An 18,801-nucleotide genomic window follows, 5' to 3' on the forward strand; every position below is an offset into this window, starting at 1 on the left:
TGAGGTGGACCTCGCTCACCGCCTCCTGCACCTCAAAAATAATAAGACCTCCCTGAAAATAAGGCCAACCTCTTATTTTGGGAGTCAAAAGAAAACAAGACCCTGTCTTATTTTCGGGGAAACACAGGTAGGTGCCACAGGGCATGTATGTCCTTTCTGAAACAGATACATAAGATTTCACTGTTAAACGGACAAAATTCTCTCTTCCTATAAAGATCTCCCATCTTTCTTAACATCAAACTTCATGGCAGCCTTAACAAAGTTTGGATTGTTCAAAGAAAGTTAACTTCCAGTTTTTCAGGTTTGCCATTTTTCCTCTGAGAGAGTCCACAATGTTCTCTTTTCATTGCGTTCGTTTCTACGATACCCAAAACAAGCCGTAACTGTGTAAGTGAAATCAATAGCGCCCTCATGTTTTCAATTTCAGCCGTAATATTTCATAAACTTCCCGCCTTCTCATGCATATTCAAAACGGGAGGGCGGTCCCGGCAGGAGAAAGATGCCTCGCATCCAAATGAAAGCTGCTGATCGCTGACGCGCCATCACACCACGAGCCGCTGTGTCCGCTGATTGGACGGCGGAAACCTGGTCTCATGGACAACCAGCCGCGCGCGGCGGTGGTTCCTCGCAGGTGGATGGGTGGAGTTCACAGAAGTTAGAGCAAGATGGCGCCGGTGTGTGATCTAAGCCCGGAGAACCCGCGTTGAAGCAACAATCCCCGCCTGGGAAAGGGTTAATGCAGGGGGTGGAGTGTCGCCGCTCCCTCTAACGAGGTGACTCGCCCTCTTACGAGGTGACTCGCTGTAGCTGAGTCGGACGCGCCTCGCCGGCAATGGAAAACGAGCTGAGCAGCATGGAGACTATGGAGACCCTGACGGAGCTCGGCGACGAGCTCACACTGGGCGATATCGATGGTGAGTGCGCACATGGCGGGCGCTCGGCTGTGCCCACTATCGCCCCCCTCAGATACAGCAACCGCGGAGGAAAGGGAAGTCGCTGCTCGGTGCGGACCCGGCCCAGAGGGGCGAAGTGCCGATAAGTGTATTTGCCTGTCGGCCACCGATACACTACCATATCCCTGTTTAAATGGCTGGGGATTCCCAGAGCAATCTCACACGTGAATTGGCAGGTGTCTCCCAGTGCGTGTAGCATGCGATTTTCTGTGTACCGTTCAACTCATCCAAATTCAGATGCCTATCAATTTAGGATAGGAAATTTGAGAGTTATTCTTTACATTAAATGTAAGGTATGCTTGTGATGCTTCCTTGCTTCAGAATAAATATATTGTTTGAACACTGGTGTGTATTTGTATATATAGGGCAACACTTGTGTATCCTTATTTGGAAATAAGTTCCCTCAAATTCAGTTGCCTTTATTATTTATCATTCATACCTAGGACTCTTAGATCTATGCCAGTTCTAAACATCTCAAAATGGGCTTAGAAGACAGAAATAATATCTAGAATTGTGGGTTTTATCCGAAGCCCTTGCGCATTTCCTTGTGTATTAGTGGAGTAGTTTGTTTCAGTTGTATTTCTTGGCATGTGTTATTGACACTTATAAAATATTGAGTGCATTCATCCACAAAGAACAGGTTTATATGTGTACCTATATGATTTGTGTGGACTGGAGGGCTTTATGCAAATTTATTTTATTTAAAAACATCTATATGGCTGCTCAACACAGACACACTCATTGACTCCTGGCAGCTTACAAAGATTTTAAAGCCCAATATAAAAACAATAAAAAGTAATAACCTCCCACCCTGGTAGTGACAACCATCAATCAATCAAGTAAGCCACTTGGTCCATCTGCATTAAAATGGTACAGAGATAATTGGGGGGGAGGGGGGATTCATCATTTTGGCCGTCAAAATTAAGAAGTGTACAATATTTTTTTAACATGACTGAATAGAATTCATATTTTAATATGTCAAATACATAATAGCTTTTTGTTTCCTATTTTAACATTGCTTCTATTTTTGTACTTATTGTTATATTTGGGGTTCTTTGGCCATGACATGAACAATTATTTTAATCTGATATTTAATTTAAATGTAATATAATAAATGTAGTTAATGTATGTTCAGTGAAACTAGTTTAACGGACCTGAACCACATGCAATGAGTCAATCTGCCGATTTGCATTATGATATCATATAAATGATGTATGGAGTCCTTAGTGTTCTCTGAGCTTGGTTGTTTCATTACCTAACTAGGTAATATTTTCAATGCTAGAAGGGAATTGGGTTTGCTCTCTGTTTATATTGTGGGAGTGAGTAATAAAATGTCTGCAAGAAAACAACCAAGCTCAAGAGCACCAAGGACTCCACAGTTCAACACTGAGTATCAAATAATTCTTTTCTGTTGGTAACAAATGACATATTTTGTGTCATTTGAATGATGATATCATACATAAATGATGCATTATGCAAATTACGGTGGTCTATTTATGGTCTATTTTCTGTTTAATAGATATTGGTGAACAGTGACATCCTCTCCTAATTAATCTGTTAAAAATAATTATCTGTTATATTAAATATAATAATTCGATGGCAATCTTTAGACGCAGAAAGATAGACCAAAGCTTTTAGAGGCTGCAAATAGTCATGAGGTCTCAGGTTTAATCAGGAAAAAATGCAGTATGTACTAAAATTGCCTGGATATAATAAGCATATAAAAACTAATACTTCAGGCAGGCAAAGAAACCCCTGGTTAAGATTACTAATATGAACATTAATATACCATATTTTTCAGAGTATAAGACACACCAAGGTTTTGAAGAGGCAAATTAAAAAAAAACTTTTTGCACTCTAAACCTCCCCAAAATGGCCCGTTTTCATGAAAATGGGCCTATTTTTCCCCCCAAAAAGGGCATGAATAGCCCTTAGGAGGCTTGTAGAGTGTTCCTGCGTGGGGTGGGGGGATGAACAAAAAACTGCCCCTTTTTCACAAAAACAGGCCCTATTTTTGTCAAAAAAAGGGGCATTAGGGAGCTTATAGAGTGCTCCTGGGGGTGGGGGTGGGGGCAAAATTGAGCAAAAAATTGGCCATTTTTTGCTCATTTCTGCCTTCCCCAGCCCCCAGGAGCTCTCTGATAGCCTTTTACAGGCTCTGCACTACAAAGTGAAGGGGCGGGGTTTCAGGAAGCAAAAAAATGCTGTATTCGGTGTATAAGACGCATCCAGATTTTCAGCCTTTTTTTTGAAGGAAAAAGGTGTGTCTTAAACTCCGAAAAATATGATGGTTATCCTCTCTTAGATTCATGTAGCTTGTTTTAATCTAAATTTAAAATCCTAAGGTACAATTAATGCCACTTCTTTTTTGCCCAACCTTTAAAAAGGGGGCACAGATTGTTTTCTCTGCCCAGTTTGATCATGAATCAAAATATTATTTCTTAACATTAACATTTGAATTTTCTTTTGCTAAAAAACAAATTTCTGTTTGTAATAATGTGACTCACCTTTACACATTTCTGATTCTCCTTATGTTTATTCACATATTTTCACGTATTTATGTGAATGGAGAATATATTTTGTTTACTAAAGAAAGATAAAGCACTTAATCAAATAACAGAAAGGGAGTAGAAAATAGAAATACTTGTTAAAAACAAGTCCTATGTTAGATGTCTTTGTTTTATAAATTGCTGAGATTGGGAAAAATTTTACTTGGTGCCAACAAGTCTGTACATGAGGTCCTCGGGTTATTTCCACTTGTTCAGCAACTGTTCAAAGTTACAGTGATGGAGTACAAACTTGAAGTTGTGACCATTGCAGTGCCCCAGAGGTCATGTGATTGCGGTTCAGGCTCTTGTCAACTGGCTTGCAGTTATGATGGTTGCAGCATTCCATGATCATGTAATTGCCATTTGTGACCTTCCTTGATGGCTTCCCACAAGCAAAGTCAATGGGAAGCCAGCAGGAGGTTACAACTCCCTCACTACTCTCTCTCACTACTATTTCTCCCAGAAGCCCCCAAGCAGCATGGGAAACTCATGCTTTGCAGCACCTGCCCATGGAATCCTACCACTCTAGCATCCACGCACATCATTTGCCAGCACTTTCTAGGAAGGTATTCAATGTTTCTTGCCTTTGCTCAGGTTTCTGTTAAAGTGCTCTGCCCTTGACAAATGGTGTGGATAGTCTATAGCAGTGTTTTTCAAATTCGGCAACTTCAAGATGTGTGAACTTCAGCTCCTAGAATTCCCCAACGCACTGGCTGGGGAATTCTGGGGAATTCTGGAATGACTGGAGAATTCTCAGAGTTGAAAAGTCCACACATCTTAAAGTTGGAAAGTTTGAAATACACTGCTCTAAAGCAGTGTTTTTCAACCACTGTGCCGCGGCACACTAGTGTGCCGTGATATAGTGTAAGGTGTGCCGTGGGAAAAATACCTGCCTATAGTCAATATAGGCACAGAGTTAAAAATTTTTAACATTTTCTAATGGTGGTGTGCCTCGTGATTTTTTTCATGAAAAAAGTGTGCCTTTGCACAAAAAAGGTTGAAAAACACTGCTCTAAAGTATATAGTGCTTTCTGAGTAATCCTGTTTTAGCATTATTTATGAATGTAATGGCTCTGTAAGCTTTTTGGTGATGGGCTCTTATCATTTGGAGATCAGCAGAACTTGTGCTCTTTGTATGTTCAGTTTTGGGGAGTACACAACTTGCTTCAACTCATTGTTTAGATGATTAATTAGAATTTGTTACCGGAGTGTTACTTTGCTCCATAACATACATCTTCACAAGAAATGGGGAGTCTTAAGGGAGAAAGTACAAAAGCAATGGGTTTATGGGAAATAGATCTCTGCTGTTACTGTTCAGGAGTGACATGGATCAAGAAGTCTTAGATCAAAAAGACATATGAAAATGTCTGGTCTGGAAAAATATTTCAAATTCCTAGAATATGCCACATTTTAAAGAAGTTCTCTCCCGATTTTGTTTGAAAAAATATTTATTCCTAGGTACGGATACAGGAAATGTTTTTTTAAGAAGAGAAAGAACATGTGCTTTCAGATGAATGCTTAAAAATGCTAGATAGATCTAAAATATAGAAGTTTAGGTAACAAATTGCAGACAGTATATAACCACATTTGGAACTGGCAATTTAATAATTAAGTGAAGCACTTGCTAAGTGAAACTGACTGTGTTTGTGCTTTTACTTCAGGGTTTGTTTGTTTTTGTTTTGATTCATAGACCTGCAAAGGTTGTGAGGCTTGGTTACAGTTGCTGAATGGTTGGTAAATGATGACTGTATATTCATGTTTGACTAGCTAATATATATATATAATAAACTAGGTTTGGCTGGCCAATATTCTGCATTTCAAAAGGCATGTGTGCTACTTAAGGAAAGCTACTCCCAAGGCCCACTTTGGGATTGTGCTGAAGTTATTACAGGGCTAACACTGCCCCTAGAAGCCTTATCCATCAATATAATCCACCTCTGAAGGAAGAAATGCAAATGATTTGAAGCCATTACTCCTCTGGTGACCATGCACACTGCAGCAAAAGAATGAGGAGGCTATTCTTTTGAGGGCCAACAGTGCACTTTGTTTTCAAGTAGTCGTAGTCTGCATTTGGGGAGCAATGATACCAATTTGGTAGGATTATATCACATTATCAGCACAACTGGATTTTTTGTACTTTTTTAAAGTACATTAGGCAAATACTAGAGTTCAATACGGTTTATATGTATTTCCTTGCTCTAAACACAAAAACCTGCAATATCCAATTTTAGTGATTAGGAGTAGTAAAGTAGTGGTACGTTGCAAACAATTGATGGTGTAGATATGGTTTTGAAGGCTGCCAGTGTCAATTTTTTATTTATAAAAAATAAAAATGGAAGGAGAATACATGTGAAAGTACATGCATCATAGAATACAGTTTAATGAATATTTAGAGAAACACTAAAGTAAAAATTTAGGACAGCCTTAGCTGAACTAGATGCCACTCAATAGGATCAAATCATGGAACAAATTTGGAGAATATCAGTAATGTAACAGATGTGTCCCATAATTGTTACAATCATTGGATCATTGGGTTGTAAATCTTCTATTCTCTTAGGCGCTGCTTGGAGTGTCCAAACATGGATTAACTTCAGCTTGCTGCCCAAGGAGTTCAAAGTTCGTATAGCCACGCCTCCTGCTTCCTTTAGAGGCTCAGTTTAAAAATCTTAGTCGCCCTAAAAGGACGCAGTTGAGGAGCTCCAGTCCTTGAGCATCAAGTTGGACTCTCCAAGCAGTGTGATTAGTGTAGCCTTTTTTCTTATTTTTGTATAGAGTAGATTATGGTAGTTATTCACAAGGCATAAATTTCCTTTCATCGCCTTCGCTGGAGCAGGCTGCTCGGAATGAGCCTGCTGTTTGCGCCCATGTGGCTGAGGCTTCACTGCAGGGGGGGCTCGTTCAGCGGCTGCTGTCAAGCCTGGGGCCAGGTAGTTAGGAGGGCCCCACCTAATTGTCGGAGGACTTATTAAGAGCTCCAGAGGCTGTTAAAAGCCTTGCCGACCTCCATACAGCCCCCAGTGCCGTTCCGAAACACCCGGCAGCCTTTTTGGATGGTTTAAAGTAGCCAGAAAATTTCTCTCGGCCGTTTCATTGTCGTTGCGCCGCGCTGTGCAGGTATACAAAAAGAAGACAGCTTCTTTTCACAAGTCAGAATCGTTCTTCATATCATTCCAGCCCACCTCAATGGGCAGGAAGGTATCATCTTCCACCATAGGTCGTTGGCTGAGTGCATGCATTAAGCTGGCTTACGAGCAGCAATCCAGGCCTGTTCCTTCTCGTATAACAGCACACTCCATGAGGAGTGCCACGAGTATGGCCGCTTGGGCCACTCAAGCACCTGTTGAAGAGATCTGTAGGGTGGCTACCTGGTCCTCGCCGTCACCGTTCATTCGGAATTACAGACTCCTTTCCATCTGCAGAGGCTTCATTTGGAAGGAGAGTTTTACAGTGGGTCCTTGCGGCTTCTACTAACCAGGACTTTCCTTCTTCCCACCCTGGGACTATATAGCTTGGGTATGTCCCATGCTTGGACACTCCAAGCAGCGCCTAGGAGAATGACCGTTGGCTTACCCATTCAGGTAAGCCAACTGTCAATCTAATACCCTGCTTGGTTTATTATGTGCTAAAGCAATGGTTCTCAACCTGTGGGTCGGGACCCCTTTCGGGGTCGAATGACCCTTTCACAGGGGTCGCCTAAGATCATCGGAAAACATTTTCGATGGTCTTAGGAACAGAGACACCAATTTTATGATTGGGGGTCACCACAACATGAGGAACTGTATTAAAGGGAATTGGGAAGGTTGAGAACTGTGCTAAAGGATTTCACAGTCCTCAAAAAATAACCCTGATGGAGCTTGCCCACTAGGGCCGCAAGTCAAAACTCACTTTTACAACATTAAGTGAATCAACCAGTTGTTAAATGAACAAAAATCAGGCTTGCTGTTGCTTTGGTTCATTAAATGACCTCTGTCATCATTAAGGGAATTGAAACTCTAGAGAATTTGCAGGACTCCCCTACTGAATCCTGGGGATTGTTGTGCTGTTGCACGCATGAATGGCAGTAGTTTCACGAGATTCAATGTATCAATGCAGCCGTGAGTGGCAGGATGCCAGCTGTGCCAGTATGGTGAAGCTTGTGTCGGTGCTGCAGTTCGTATGTGCAATGGCATAACAAGCCTTGCAGAGTTCTGCTCCATGAGGCGGTGGCAGTGGCAGGACACATTAGGGCAGCGTCAGCCAGCGTGAAGAACAGGGAGGGGAGGCGATGGCAGCAACGGGACATCCAGTCCCACGCTCACCACCTCCTGCATCCCCAAAATAATAAGCCCGCCCCTGATAATAAGGCCAAGCCCTTATGGGGGGCTCAAAAGAAAATAAGACCCTGTCACCATTGGTACATGTTGTACACTATAGATGTTGTGTCAGTTTCCATTCACTTAGGAATTGTTGTAAAATACAGTCTGACCAGGGCTGCCTAATATTTCAAAATATGTCATTAAACTTCATAATGAAACAGAATGGATTGGGTGGGGGGAGTCCTTCGAGTTCTAATTTAGGAGGTCCTCCTGGTCTTGAACTGCATTGCTTGTTGTTTTTCTGAAGAACACCTTTTCCTATTTATTATTCTTTTTTTGTATTAAGCAGCATTTTCAGAGGTGAAAAACCACTTAAAACAATTAATTTTAGCATAAATTCAGAATAGATTCCTATCCTATTTTTAGAACAGAAGTGCGCTTGTTTAAATAAGAAGCATACTTATTTAAATACATAATTATTATTTTGTTTACATTTTTAAAATCACGAGAAGCTGTTTTGCATGCCAAATTAGAATGCTTACATATCTTTTAAAACAATATAATTAGGTTGACAATTAGGTTGTCAAACCTGGATTGCAAAAATTCTGATGACTGCTAGATATCAGCAAAAAAAATCAACTCTTTCCTGCTGTCTAATGTTTGTTTAGGTTTTTGCAGCCCAGATCCTGTAGCCATAAAATGAACACAACTTTCTTTTCAAGTTGATTTCAGGTGATAAATTGGTAATGGATTTTTATGTTAACAGTAACTGTAATAGTTGTTGAATGTTTCTGAAGTAAATTGATAATCTTCCATCTCTTTAATGGGAAACTATTAACTTTCAAGTCTTAAAAGTCTTAACCCAGTCAAATATGGAACAAGTCCTTGGATCCTAAGGATTAGACGAATGTTTCTCAGCCTCAGCAATTTTAATATATATGACTCTTTTTTTATTTTTTTATTTTTAAATAGACACAAACAGACAAAACAAAAAACACAAAACCATCTTCCATGTAAAAAGTGTGTCGGTTGGTTACAAAACTTCCGTGCATCCCTTCCACAGTCATCACCTACAATTCATATCAAATAACATATTTTTAAATCAAATATATTTATATACATTACTGTCATACTACCTCACCCTACATTTGACTATAATTATTTTTACATCCTTTTATATAGAATATTCCAAATTTAAAGCAAAACCACATAATGGCATTCCATTAGATCCTCCCAAAATCATCCAATAACATTATATCTTTATAACATGTTCTAAGTAAAAATTGGTTATATTTAATAACAAAGTTTCTAAACTTCTTCTCGTAGTCTCCATTTGCAATTTATATAAAATTTCCTCTTATCAAACCAATACATATATATGCATTATCATCATCAATCATTTATTTAACTATAACTATTATCACTTCATTTTATACACAATACTCTAAATTTAACTAAATTTAACTTAATTTTTATTATAAGCTTTCATTACATCGACCTGTATCTTTCCAGTAATAGTGCAGTCTTATGGACTTCTCTTCGCAACTTGTTGCTCATTACATATCTTATGTAAACTCGAGACCCTCCATCTGCTCCTTCGATCAGCTTGTCTTTGGTTATCACTGGTGCTTCTGACAAGATTTCTCTCATTACTTCCATCAATTTTTCTCTCTTTTCTTCTTCTATACTCTGAAGTCTGGGGTAGAGTTCCAGTCCATCTATCTCTCCTTTCCATATTCCACTTTTACCATTTCCAACCACGCTCAGTTTACTGTCAGTATCAACAATTTTCTTGTCTCTTTGCTTATTTTTTTCTTCAGAACTCTTTAGAACTCTGTCCTCCACTTTCTTCATTTGATAAACATCCTCAATTTTTCCATCAAATTTTACTGTTCTGCGATCAGTATTCTCCAATCTCTTCTCAATTTTCTCTGTTACTACTAATATTTTTTTTAATTTCAAACATAATCATTTGCAATGTTAAGGTTTTTTTTTTCATGTTGCGCCATTCTTCCAACTTGTAAACACTGCCACTATAGCATTCAAAACTTTTTGTTAGATTTGAAGCAAGTTCATTTATAATCTTTCAAGTCAAGGCTTTGTCTTCACTCCAGCCGCTGACAGAACTCCTGAAGAACACCTGTGTAAGCAACCTGTGCTCTTCCCACTACCACTCTCAGTAAACAAGCTGAAGAACCTTGAAATGTTAATCAAATGATCAAAGAGAAAAAAGAAAACCAATCTTTCCAAGCCTCCAGCCAATGTTCCCTCTAATTTTTTTTCAGTGTGAGCAGAAAAGTATAGTGTTTGAGCGGCATATTTTCATGCCAGAGCACCTGAATTTTTTTCATAGATGTCACCTAAGACAACAACGAAATCAGTATTATTTGAAACTCAAAGTTATGTTTATTCAAGGTACCCGCTTAATTAAAAGTGTTATATAATATCAGTATCACTTAACAACGCTCCTGCTTAGCAACCAAAATGTTGGCTCAGAAAGTCTGGCATTTGAAGCACGCAAGTCTTAAAGCTGTTGTTACAAGATCCTTGCACCCCTAACCCTTTAGAGAAAAAATCCCAGGGGTCTTCAAACCTGACAGCTTTAAGACTTGTGGACTTCAATTCCCAGAATTCCTCCTCCAGTCATGTTGGCTCAGAAACTCTGGCATTGAAGCATGCAAGTCTTAAAGCTGTCAAGTTACAAGATCCTTACACCCATAACCCTTTAGGGGGAAAAAAATCCAGGGGTCTTCAAACCTGACAGCTTTAAGACTTCTGGACTTCAACTCCCAGAATTCCTCCTCCAGTCATGTTGCAGCGATGTCATCTGCGTGAATCTGCTCCATCTTCATTTTTTTTCACATGGCAGGGCTGCCGCTGAAGATGCCAATGAACCCCCGCCGCCACCAGAATAACTGCTGCCGCCTCCTCCAACCGCACCACCACATTTGCTGCCCAGCGCTGCAGCTGCGGTGAAGCCGCCAAAGCTCCCGCTGGCGCCCCCACCCATGGCAGCGGCGGCAGTGCCTCCCCCTCCGCTCAGAGCACCTCAGCTGGGATCCAAGTTACCCCTGCCACCGCCTCCACCTATGTCATGCTTTTGAGAAGCCATGAGGCCTTTTTTTCCTGCTCCCGCCCCCTCTGCCGCCTTCCTACTGGCTCCCGCGGCCTCATGGCTCCTCAAAAGCACAGCAGAGGTGGCGGCGGCGGCAGGGGTAACTCGAATCCCAGCTGAGGTGCTCTGAGCAGAGGGGGAGGCACCGCCGCCGCTGCCATGGACGGGGGCACCAGCGGGCGCTTTGGTGGCTTCACCGCAGCTGCAGCGCTGGGCAGCAAATGTGGTGGTGCTGTTGGAGGAGGAGGAGGCGGCAGCAGATATTGTGGTGGCGGCGGGGGCTTTGGGGGTTCACTTCAGCTGCAGAGCCGGGCCGCCTGCAAAGGACTTCCCCACGTTTGCTTTGCTGAACACGGGGCGACTGACGATAATGAGCGGCGCAGCCGGCACCTAGGAGGTCCTAGGAGACTGGCTGTGCCATGTAAGCTCCTGCCTCTGTCCCCGCACCCGTGCTGACCCTAGATTTTTTGAGGCCCCTCAGCTTCCGGAGCCTGTGACAGAAATCACTGCACGGCAGTTAGAAACCTTAGAGGGAACAGTGCCTCCAGCCTCTTAAGTGGCAGTGTTACTTCCTTTCCCTCTATTACAGCCCTCTTTATATTCCTTTTTATATCTTCTTTATATTCCAAGCTTAAAGAAAAAACAATCTTAAATGGAGAAAAAAACATCGAATCCAGTATTGTAAAAATAGAGAATTTTTTTTAATCCATAGGTGTAAAAAGAAATAAAAAGTAGAAGAAAAACTAATCTGTTCAGTTTAAAAAATAGGAAACATTTGCAAAAGTTCCATCAGTAAAAGGAAATATTAAAAAAAGGATAACATAGTCTAATGTAGCTTAATTTCGCAACTTACTCTCTTCTATTTTCAAATTTAATTTAGCTTTGATTTTTTTGGGGGGGGTAGTCTCTTTTCTAATAGTAAAATTTCCTCACTAGATCGACACACTTTCTCTTTCCGTTTTCCTTCTGTTCCGGAGCTGTCCCAACTTCAGCAGCTTCAATGGCTGCGCTTCTGTTGCTGGCAAAAATATTGGATCAATCCTGGATCAATCAGGGACTTTGCGGTGTCCTTGAGATCAGCAGGACGTACTCGTCTCTGTTGCTGTCTCTACAGGACGGTTTAGGTCCAAAAGGACCGTCCAGTGGCAGAAATATCGGCTGCAATCTTGGAGCTCCAAGATCGCACGTTGTGTTGTCGCAACGTCAGCTCCTCCTTCATGTATGACTCTTAAACCAAGAATTCCCCAGCCAGCCATGCTGGAAGAGTCTATTATTCAGAATTTTCCTTTTTTGCTTTCATTGTTGTGGTATTAAAAAAAAAGGGAAAGTGATGATGCTCTTATGGAATTAAGTATGTCTTCTAAGTTGAGCTCTGTCAAGTGAATAAAATTTTTGTTTTCATTTGGTCCATTTATTTTTGCTTAGTACTATGTTTTCCCGAAAATAAGACAGGGTCTTATTTTCTTTTGACCCCCCCCAAATATAGTTTGGGCCTTATTATCGGGGGAGGGCTTATTGTTTTGGGGTTGCCGGGCAGCTGCTCTCTTGTGAGCGGCTCCTGAAGAGCCGGGCACAACCTCAGGGGCGAACGGCTGTGTTGTGCTGTCACAACAGCGCAACACAGCAGCCATGAAGTGACCACGCTCACAAACAGCTGCCCGGCAAACCCCCTTTCCAGCCGGGCACAACACCATTCACTGACCTAGGTATATCCTGAAGACGCCAAGCCGTGTGAGCATCTGTTCCCTGCCTCCCCGGCTCCCACAGCTTGGCTCCTTCGGAATACCTCTAGGTCAGTGAATGGCGCTCTGCATGGCTGGAAAGAGTGATTGTGTGAGCGGCTGTTCCGCTCCCCGCTCACGCGCCTCCCAGCCTCACCATGCCCTTGCCCAACTCTCCCTGCAGGTCAGGGGACCACCACCGCCACATCCCAGCATGGCTTCTTCTGCAGCTTCCAAACTCCAGAGGTCAGCTGCCAAGTCTTCCGGCAGTGGCCAGTCTGGGAGTATGCTCTATGGCTCTCCTCGTGAGCATGGTCACCTCATGGCTGCTGTGTTGCGCTGCTGTGACAGGGCAACACAGCTGTTTGCCCCTGAGGCTGTTCCCGGCTGTTCGGGAGCCCGCTCGCAAGAGAGCAGCCGTTCGGCAACTCCCTCTCCACCTGGGCAGAGCGCCACTCACAGACCTAGCGGTATCCTAAGGGGACCAAGCAACAAGAGGGCCTTTGCCCCCCCCCCCCGGTTCCTGTGGCTTGGCACCTTTGGGATACCGTTAGGTTGATGAGTGGCGCTCTGCCTGGCTGGAGGGGTGTGTGGGTGTATATTTTTGCCTACCTGAAAAATATGGCATGGGTTTATTTTCAGGACATGTCATATTTTTGGGAAAACATGGTATGTTTCTGCTATATATTATATCTCATTTAATGGAATCTAATTTTCAATGCTTTTCCCTGGAAATACCTCATATTGGTAAATTGATGGAGACAGCAGAATAACAAATGAGGCAGAAAAAATGTACATGGTCAAGTATTTGTGTCCTAAACATTTTCTTGACACTATTGCAGAATTTTAAGCTTTGTTACTTAATGATTCTTCAATTGCAGGATTTAATTTCTAAGCTTATTGCATAGAAAATTAGTTAGTAACTTCTTAGTGTTTGTGATTAGTAGAAATTAGCGACTTGGGTTCAAGAGCAATCATATGGCTGCTGAACTTGAACAATGTAATTCTGGCAGCATACAATAAACAAAAAAAATATAAAAATAAAATAATACCAACTGAAAACAAGGAACAACCATTAATTGATCATTAAGAATTCAAACTTATTATATATCTGGGAATTCCAAACATTTAGGTTTAAATATCTAAGGAATTGTCCATATTTTCAATTCCTTTCCAATGGCTACTACTGGAGAAGTATAACCGCTGAACTGAAAATGGTAACATTTTTATATCTGGTTAATTATAAGTCATCATATTGTAAACCTTTTGAATTTTCCAGAAAGCCAGTTCAGAAATGACTCATTGGGATAATTTAATTGCAATGAGACAAAATCATAGATAATTGTGGCAAAATTTGGTTTTCTAAAGTATGATTAAAAATAGTTCATACCCTAATTTAAAACAAAAAGATATATGAATCTACATATACCACTTAAGCATCCAGTGCTAAGGCCATAAAGCGAATTATACCCAGTCATTTGAGGAAAGTGCATCTCTATCCTAGATTCCTAGATCTAAAAGAATGCATGTCCTTGCTGTATATTTTTTTCATTTTAAGATTGAATAATTTTGAAAAGTAATCTTATGGTTTCCATTCTTGTTTTTTGTTTTTTATAGAAATGCTACAGTTTGTCAGCAATCAGGTTGGAGATTTTCCAGATTTATTTTCTGAACAGTTATATGGCACATTCCAGAGCAGCAGTGGATGTAATGGAGACAGAATATCAGATACTTCACAGAAAGCCTACAGCCAGGGACAGATACAATCCTCTCCTAGCGCAGCTTCTCCACAACAGCTTCAGTCTGTGCAAGTGAAGGCCTCTCAGTCAACGGGCACAATTCCTGCTCCACAACGGGCTGCACCTCCTCTTCAACCTCGCCCCCAAGTTCAACCCCCACTTCAGCAACAGACGGTGATGATTACTCCAACTTTCAGCTCTTCTCCCCAGACCCGGATCATTCAGCAACCTGTAATATACCAAAATGCAACCACAAGTTTTCAAGGTAACTCCCATGGTCTTCAAAGCAATAAGGAAAGTTTTATAAAGCACTAGGGTAAAAAAATCTTTACCTTCATCTTCACAAATGAGAATTTCTGGATCACAGCATTATTTAGCACCATATCCATGTTGCCAGTGAGATACAAGAATATGAAAATTAGTGCAAAGTGTGTACAGGTTGCCCTTTACTTGTGACCGGTTTTTCAGTGACCATTCAAAGTTACAAAAGACCCCAGGTGTAGTCATAGTCTTGATTCAAGGACTGTCTATAATCTTAATTCTTTTGCAGTAAGATTTTGCTTGTTGGTCAAAATATGTATTCTTTTTTCAAATTGTTTACAAGAAATACAATTAAATAACAGAGAAATACAATTAAACACTACAATCAATAAAATATATAATGTTTAAAATATAAACTTGAGTAGTAAACTCATGCTGGTAAACAAGTTTGTAATTAAAAATCAAGAACTATTATCACTGATTAAGGCAGTACTGTCCTAATATAATATTAAAACTGAATAGAAGATATTTTTGGCGGATTTTGCTTTTAGTTGTTATATTACGATAAAAAAAAACTATAGCAATTACCTATATGTTTTTCTTGAAACCCAGCCTATCACCAAAGATCAGAGGCTACAGTTCTTATGGAAATCATAATTTCCCTTGAGCAGTTTCAAACTTTTCTTATCTTCTTTCTAGTGCTGCAACCCCAGGTTCAAAGCTTGGTGACTTCCTCTCAAGTTCAACCAGTTGCCATTCAACAGCAGATGCAGACCATGCAAGCTCAGAGGGTATTGACACAGAGTACCAGCGGCACCATCCAGACACTAACTCCAGCAACTGTCCAGGCAGTAGCTGCCCCTCAGGTTCAGCAGGTTCCAGTGAGTTCTTTTATTTAATATCTTAAGGGAGTCGTATATATTTATATTCTGTTCCAAGGCAAGAAATAACCTCACTGACATAATGTTTGGCTTCTAAGCAATGAAAACCCCAAAGCCCTTAAGTCATTGATAGCTAAACATAAGAAAAGAAAAAAGCAATTGTAGTACTGGTATTAGGGAAAAAATAGTAAAGAAATTTTGGAAAGAATGGATAATGTTCCATGCTATTATTATAATAATTTCAGCAGCGAAGGTTTTGGTTTTATAACAACAAATTTGTTAATGAATGGAGTGAGCATTACAAAGAATACATTCCTTCTAAAAGTTTTTATCAGGTGGAGATTATACTCTTTAAAGCCAATTTATTAATTAAGAGAAATCAGTAGATTGATTGGTGGAATGCCACAGTGGAAGTCATTTGTAACATATGAGGTTAGTAGCTGTATAATCTGGGCCTCTGGTATATGTAGAAGGAAGCCTGGGAGAGAAGTATATTGAAATAGTAGTTATGGCTGTTTCTTGCATAGTGGGACTCTATACTGTAACATAGGGACTAGTAATAACAACTTTCCATTTCTGTGTTTGTTTTCATTAAGTGTTTACTGTATTGCCTCCTTCCAGGTCCTAGTCCAGCCACAGATAATCAAGACAGATTCTCTTGTCTTAACAACATTGAAAACTGATGGAAATCCTGTTATGGCTACTGTTCAAAATCCAGCTCTGGCAACAATAACCACACCCATACAGACAACAGCTCTGCAGGTATCAGAGTAGGGCTCCACATGTTACAGTGGGGCAAAAAAATATTTAGTCAGCCACCAATTGTGCAAGTTCTCCCGCTTAAAAAGATGAGAGAGGCCTGTAATTGACATCATAGGTAGACCTCAACTTTGAGAGACAAAATAAGAAAACAAATCCAGACAATCACATTGTCTGATTTGGAAAGAATTTTTTTGCAAATTACGGTGGAAAATAAGTATCTGATCATCTACAAACAAGCAAGATTTCTGGCTCTCTCACAGACCTGTAACTTCTTCTTTAAGATGCTCCTCTGTCCTCCACTCATTACCTATATTAATGGCACCTGTTTGAACTTGTTAGCAGTATAAAAGACACCTGTCCACAACCTCAAACAGTCACACTCCAAACTCCACTATGGTGAAGACCAAAGAGCTGTCAAAGGACACCAGAAACAAAATTGTAGACCTGCACCAGGTTGGGAAGACTGAATCTGCAATAGGCAAACTTGGTGTGAAGAAATCAACTGTGGGAGCAATAATTAGAAAATGGAAGACATACAAGACCACTGATAATCTCCCTCGATCTGGGGCTTCACGTAAGATCTCACCCCGTGGGGTCAAAATGATCACAAGAATGGTGAGCAAAAATCCCAGAACCACACGGGGGGACCTAGTGAATGACCTGCAGAGAGCTGGGACCAACGTAACATCAGTAACACACAACGCTGCCAGGGACTCAGATCCTGCAGTGCCAGACATGTCTCCCTACTTAAGCCAGTACATGTCCGGGCCCGTCTGAAGTTTGCTAGAGAGCATTTGCATGATCCAGAAGATCATATGGAGCCATGTATCGTGAGATTTTGAGTGCAAACCTCCTTCCATCAGCAAGGGCATTGAAGATGAAAAGTGGCTGGGTCTTTCAGCAGGACAATGATCCCAAACACATTGCCTGGGCAACGAAGGAATGGCTTCGTAAGAAGCATTTCAAGGTCCTGGAGTGGCGTAGCCAGTCTCCAGATCTCAACCCTATAGGAAACCTTGTTGAAAGTCTTTTTTGCCCAGCGACAGTCCCAAAACATCACTGCTCTAGAGGAGATCTGCATGGAGGAATGATCCAACATACCAGCAACAGTGTGTGCCAACCTTGTGAAGACTTACAGACAATGTTTGACCTCTATCGTTGCCAACGAAGGATATATAACAAAGTATTGAGATGAACTTTTGATATTGACCAAATACTTATTTTCCACCATAATTTGCAAAAAAATTCTTTCCAAATCAGACAATGTGATTGGATTTGTTTTCGCATTTTGTCTCTCATAGTTGAGGTCTACCTACGATGTCAGTTACAGGCCTCTCATCTTTTTAAGTGGGAGAACTTGCACAATTGGTGTCTGACTAAATACTTTTTTGCCCCACTGTATCTCCCAAATGGTTGCTTTCTTCCTTTTATTTAATAGGGTTCTTTCTTATCAAGATTCTTCAAACTGGATGTGAGTATTATAGTACATATGGTTTACAGTAGTATCTCCTTGCAAAAAATGATATATTGAGCCTATATAATCACTCTTGGAATGAAAAAGAATATCTATATTTATGAGTATGTATTGTGCACATATACTTGTTTTCAATGTTATTCCTCAGAATAACTCTGTAAATATTGGGAGGAGGTAATTATAGGGGCAAACAATTGAATACTATTGAAAGGTCTCTTCTTGGTAACCAGTTTTTCTTTTCTTCTCTTATTTGTGTCCTCTTTATGTGTTCAAATCTTGATCCAGTTTTTTGTGTTGCCACAGTACTATTATCTTTTGGTCTTCCAGTTTTTTCTACACTGAAATTATTTGCAATACTGCTTTCAGCATATTTTTAGGACCTTCCATCCATCTCAAAAAAAATTTCTCTGCCAATAATACTAGGTTCTCCTGCCATATAATATTGTTTAATCTCTGCATTTATTAAAATATGCTTTTTGGGGGTTCACAATAAGTAGCTGATTACTCATAAAAGAAAGAAATCTATTGTTACACATTCATTTTATCCCAGTAGTCCTGATATTTTCATTTTATTACAGTGACTTGTTTGATTAGGAAAAAGACAATACTCCTTTTGTTGGTGAATGGAAACTCTTTGATGGGTATAATTGAATGAAATTTACTTCATTCAGTAAATGAACAAATTTATTTTTATTCATAAATAAAATTATTTATTTATGAATAAATTCATAAATAGTTATGAATTATTCTTAATAACATAGGAGAGTGCATTGTTTATAACTGTCACTGGTTTATGTAGTTTGTTGGGTTTTGTAGTAAATAAGAATAATTCTTGGTTTTTAGCGATGGGTGTTTCTTTATATGGAGAATATGAAATCTTATTCATATAGAACATATTATTGCTGAATTGTAAGCCATTCTTTTGTTTCCTAGTTGTTTTGGTCACATATTTATTTTAATTTTAATTGAAGAATTTTATTGAACAATACAAATTTTATAAAGGAAAGGAAAATAGAAATGAAAAATAAAAGGGATAAGTAAATAAGAAAGA

General features: G+C 40.2%; 1 protein-coding gene across 1 annotated transcript in view; it reads left to right on the plus strand.

Moving 5' to 3' along the window:
* The first annotated feature begins 577 nt into the window (after positions 1-577).
* SREBF2 (sterol regulatory element binding transcription factor 2) overlaps positions 578-18,801 on the plus strand; it is a 30,526-nt gene continuing 12,302 nt past the window's right edge. The window contains exons 1-4 of the mRNA XM_032220880.1: positions 578-914; positions 14,251-14,637; positions 15,333-15,514; positions 16,136-16,276. Coding sequence (XP_032076771.1) covers positions 833-914; positions 14,251-14,637; positions 15,333-15,514; positions 16,136-16,276 — 792 coding nt within the window. The 5' untranslated portion in view covers positions 578-832. The remainder of the gene's footprint in view (positions 915-14,250; positions 14,638-15,332; positions 15,515-16,135; positions 16,277-18,801) is intronic.

The sequence above is a fragment of the Thamnophis elegans genome, chromosome 7 (assembly GCF_009769535.1).
Source record: "Thamnophis elegans isolate rThaEle1 chromosome 7, rThaEle1.pri, whole genome shotgun sequence".
Lineage (NCBI taxonomy): Eukaryota > Metazoa > Chordata > Lepidosauria > Squamata > Colubridae > Thamnophis > Thamnophis elegans.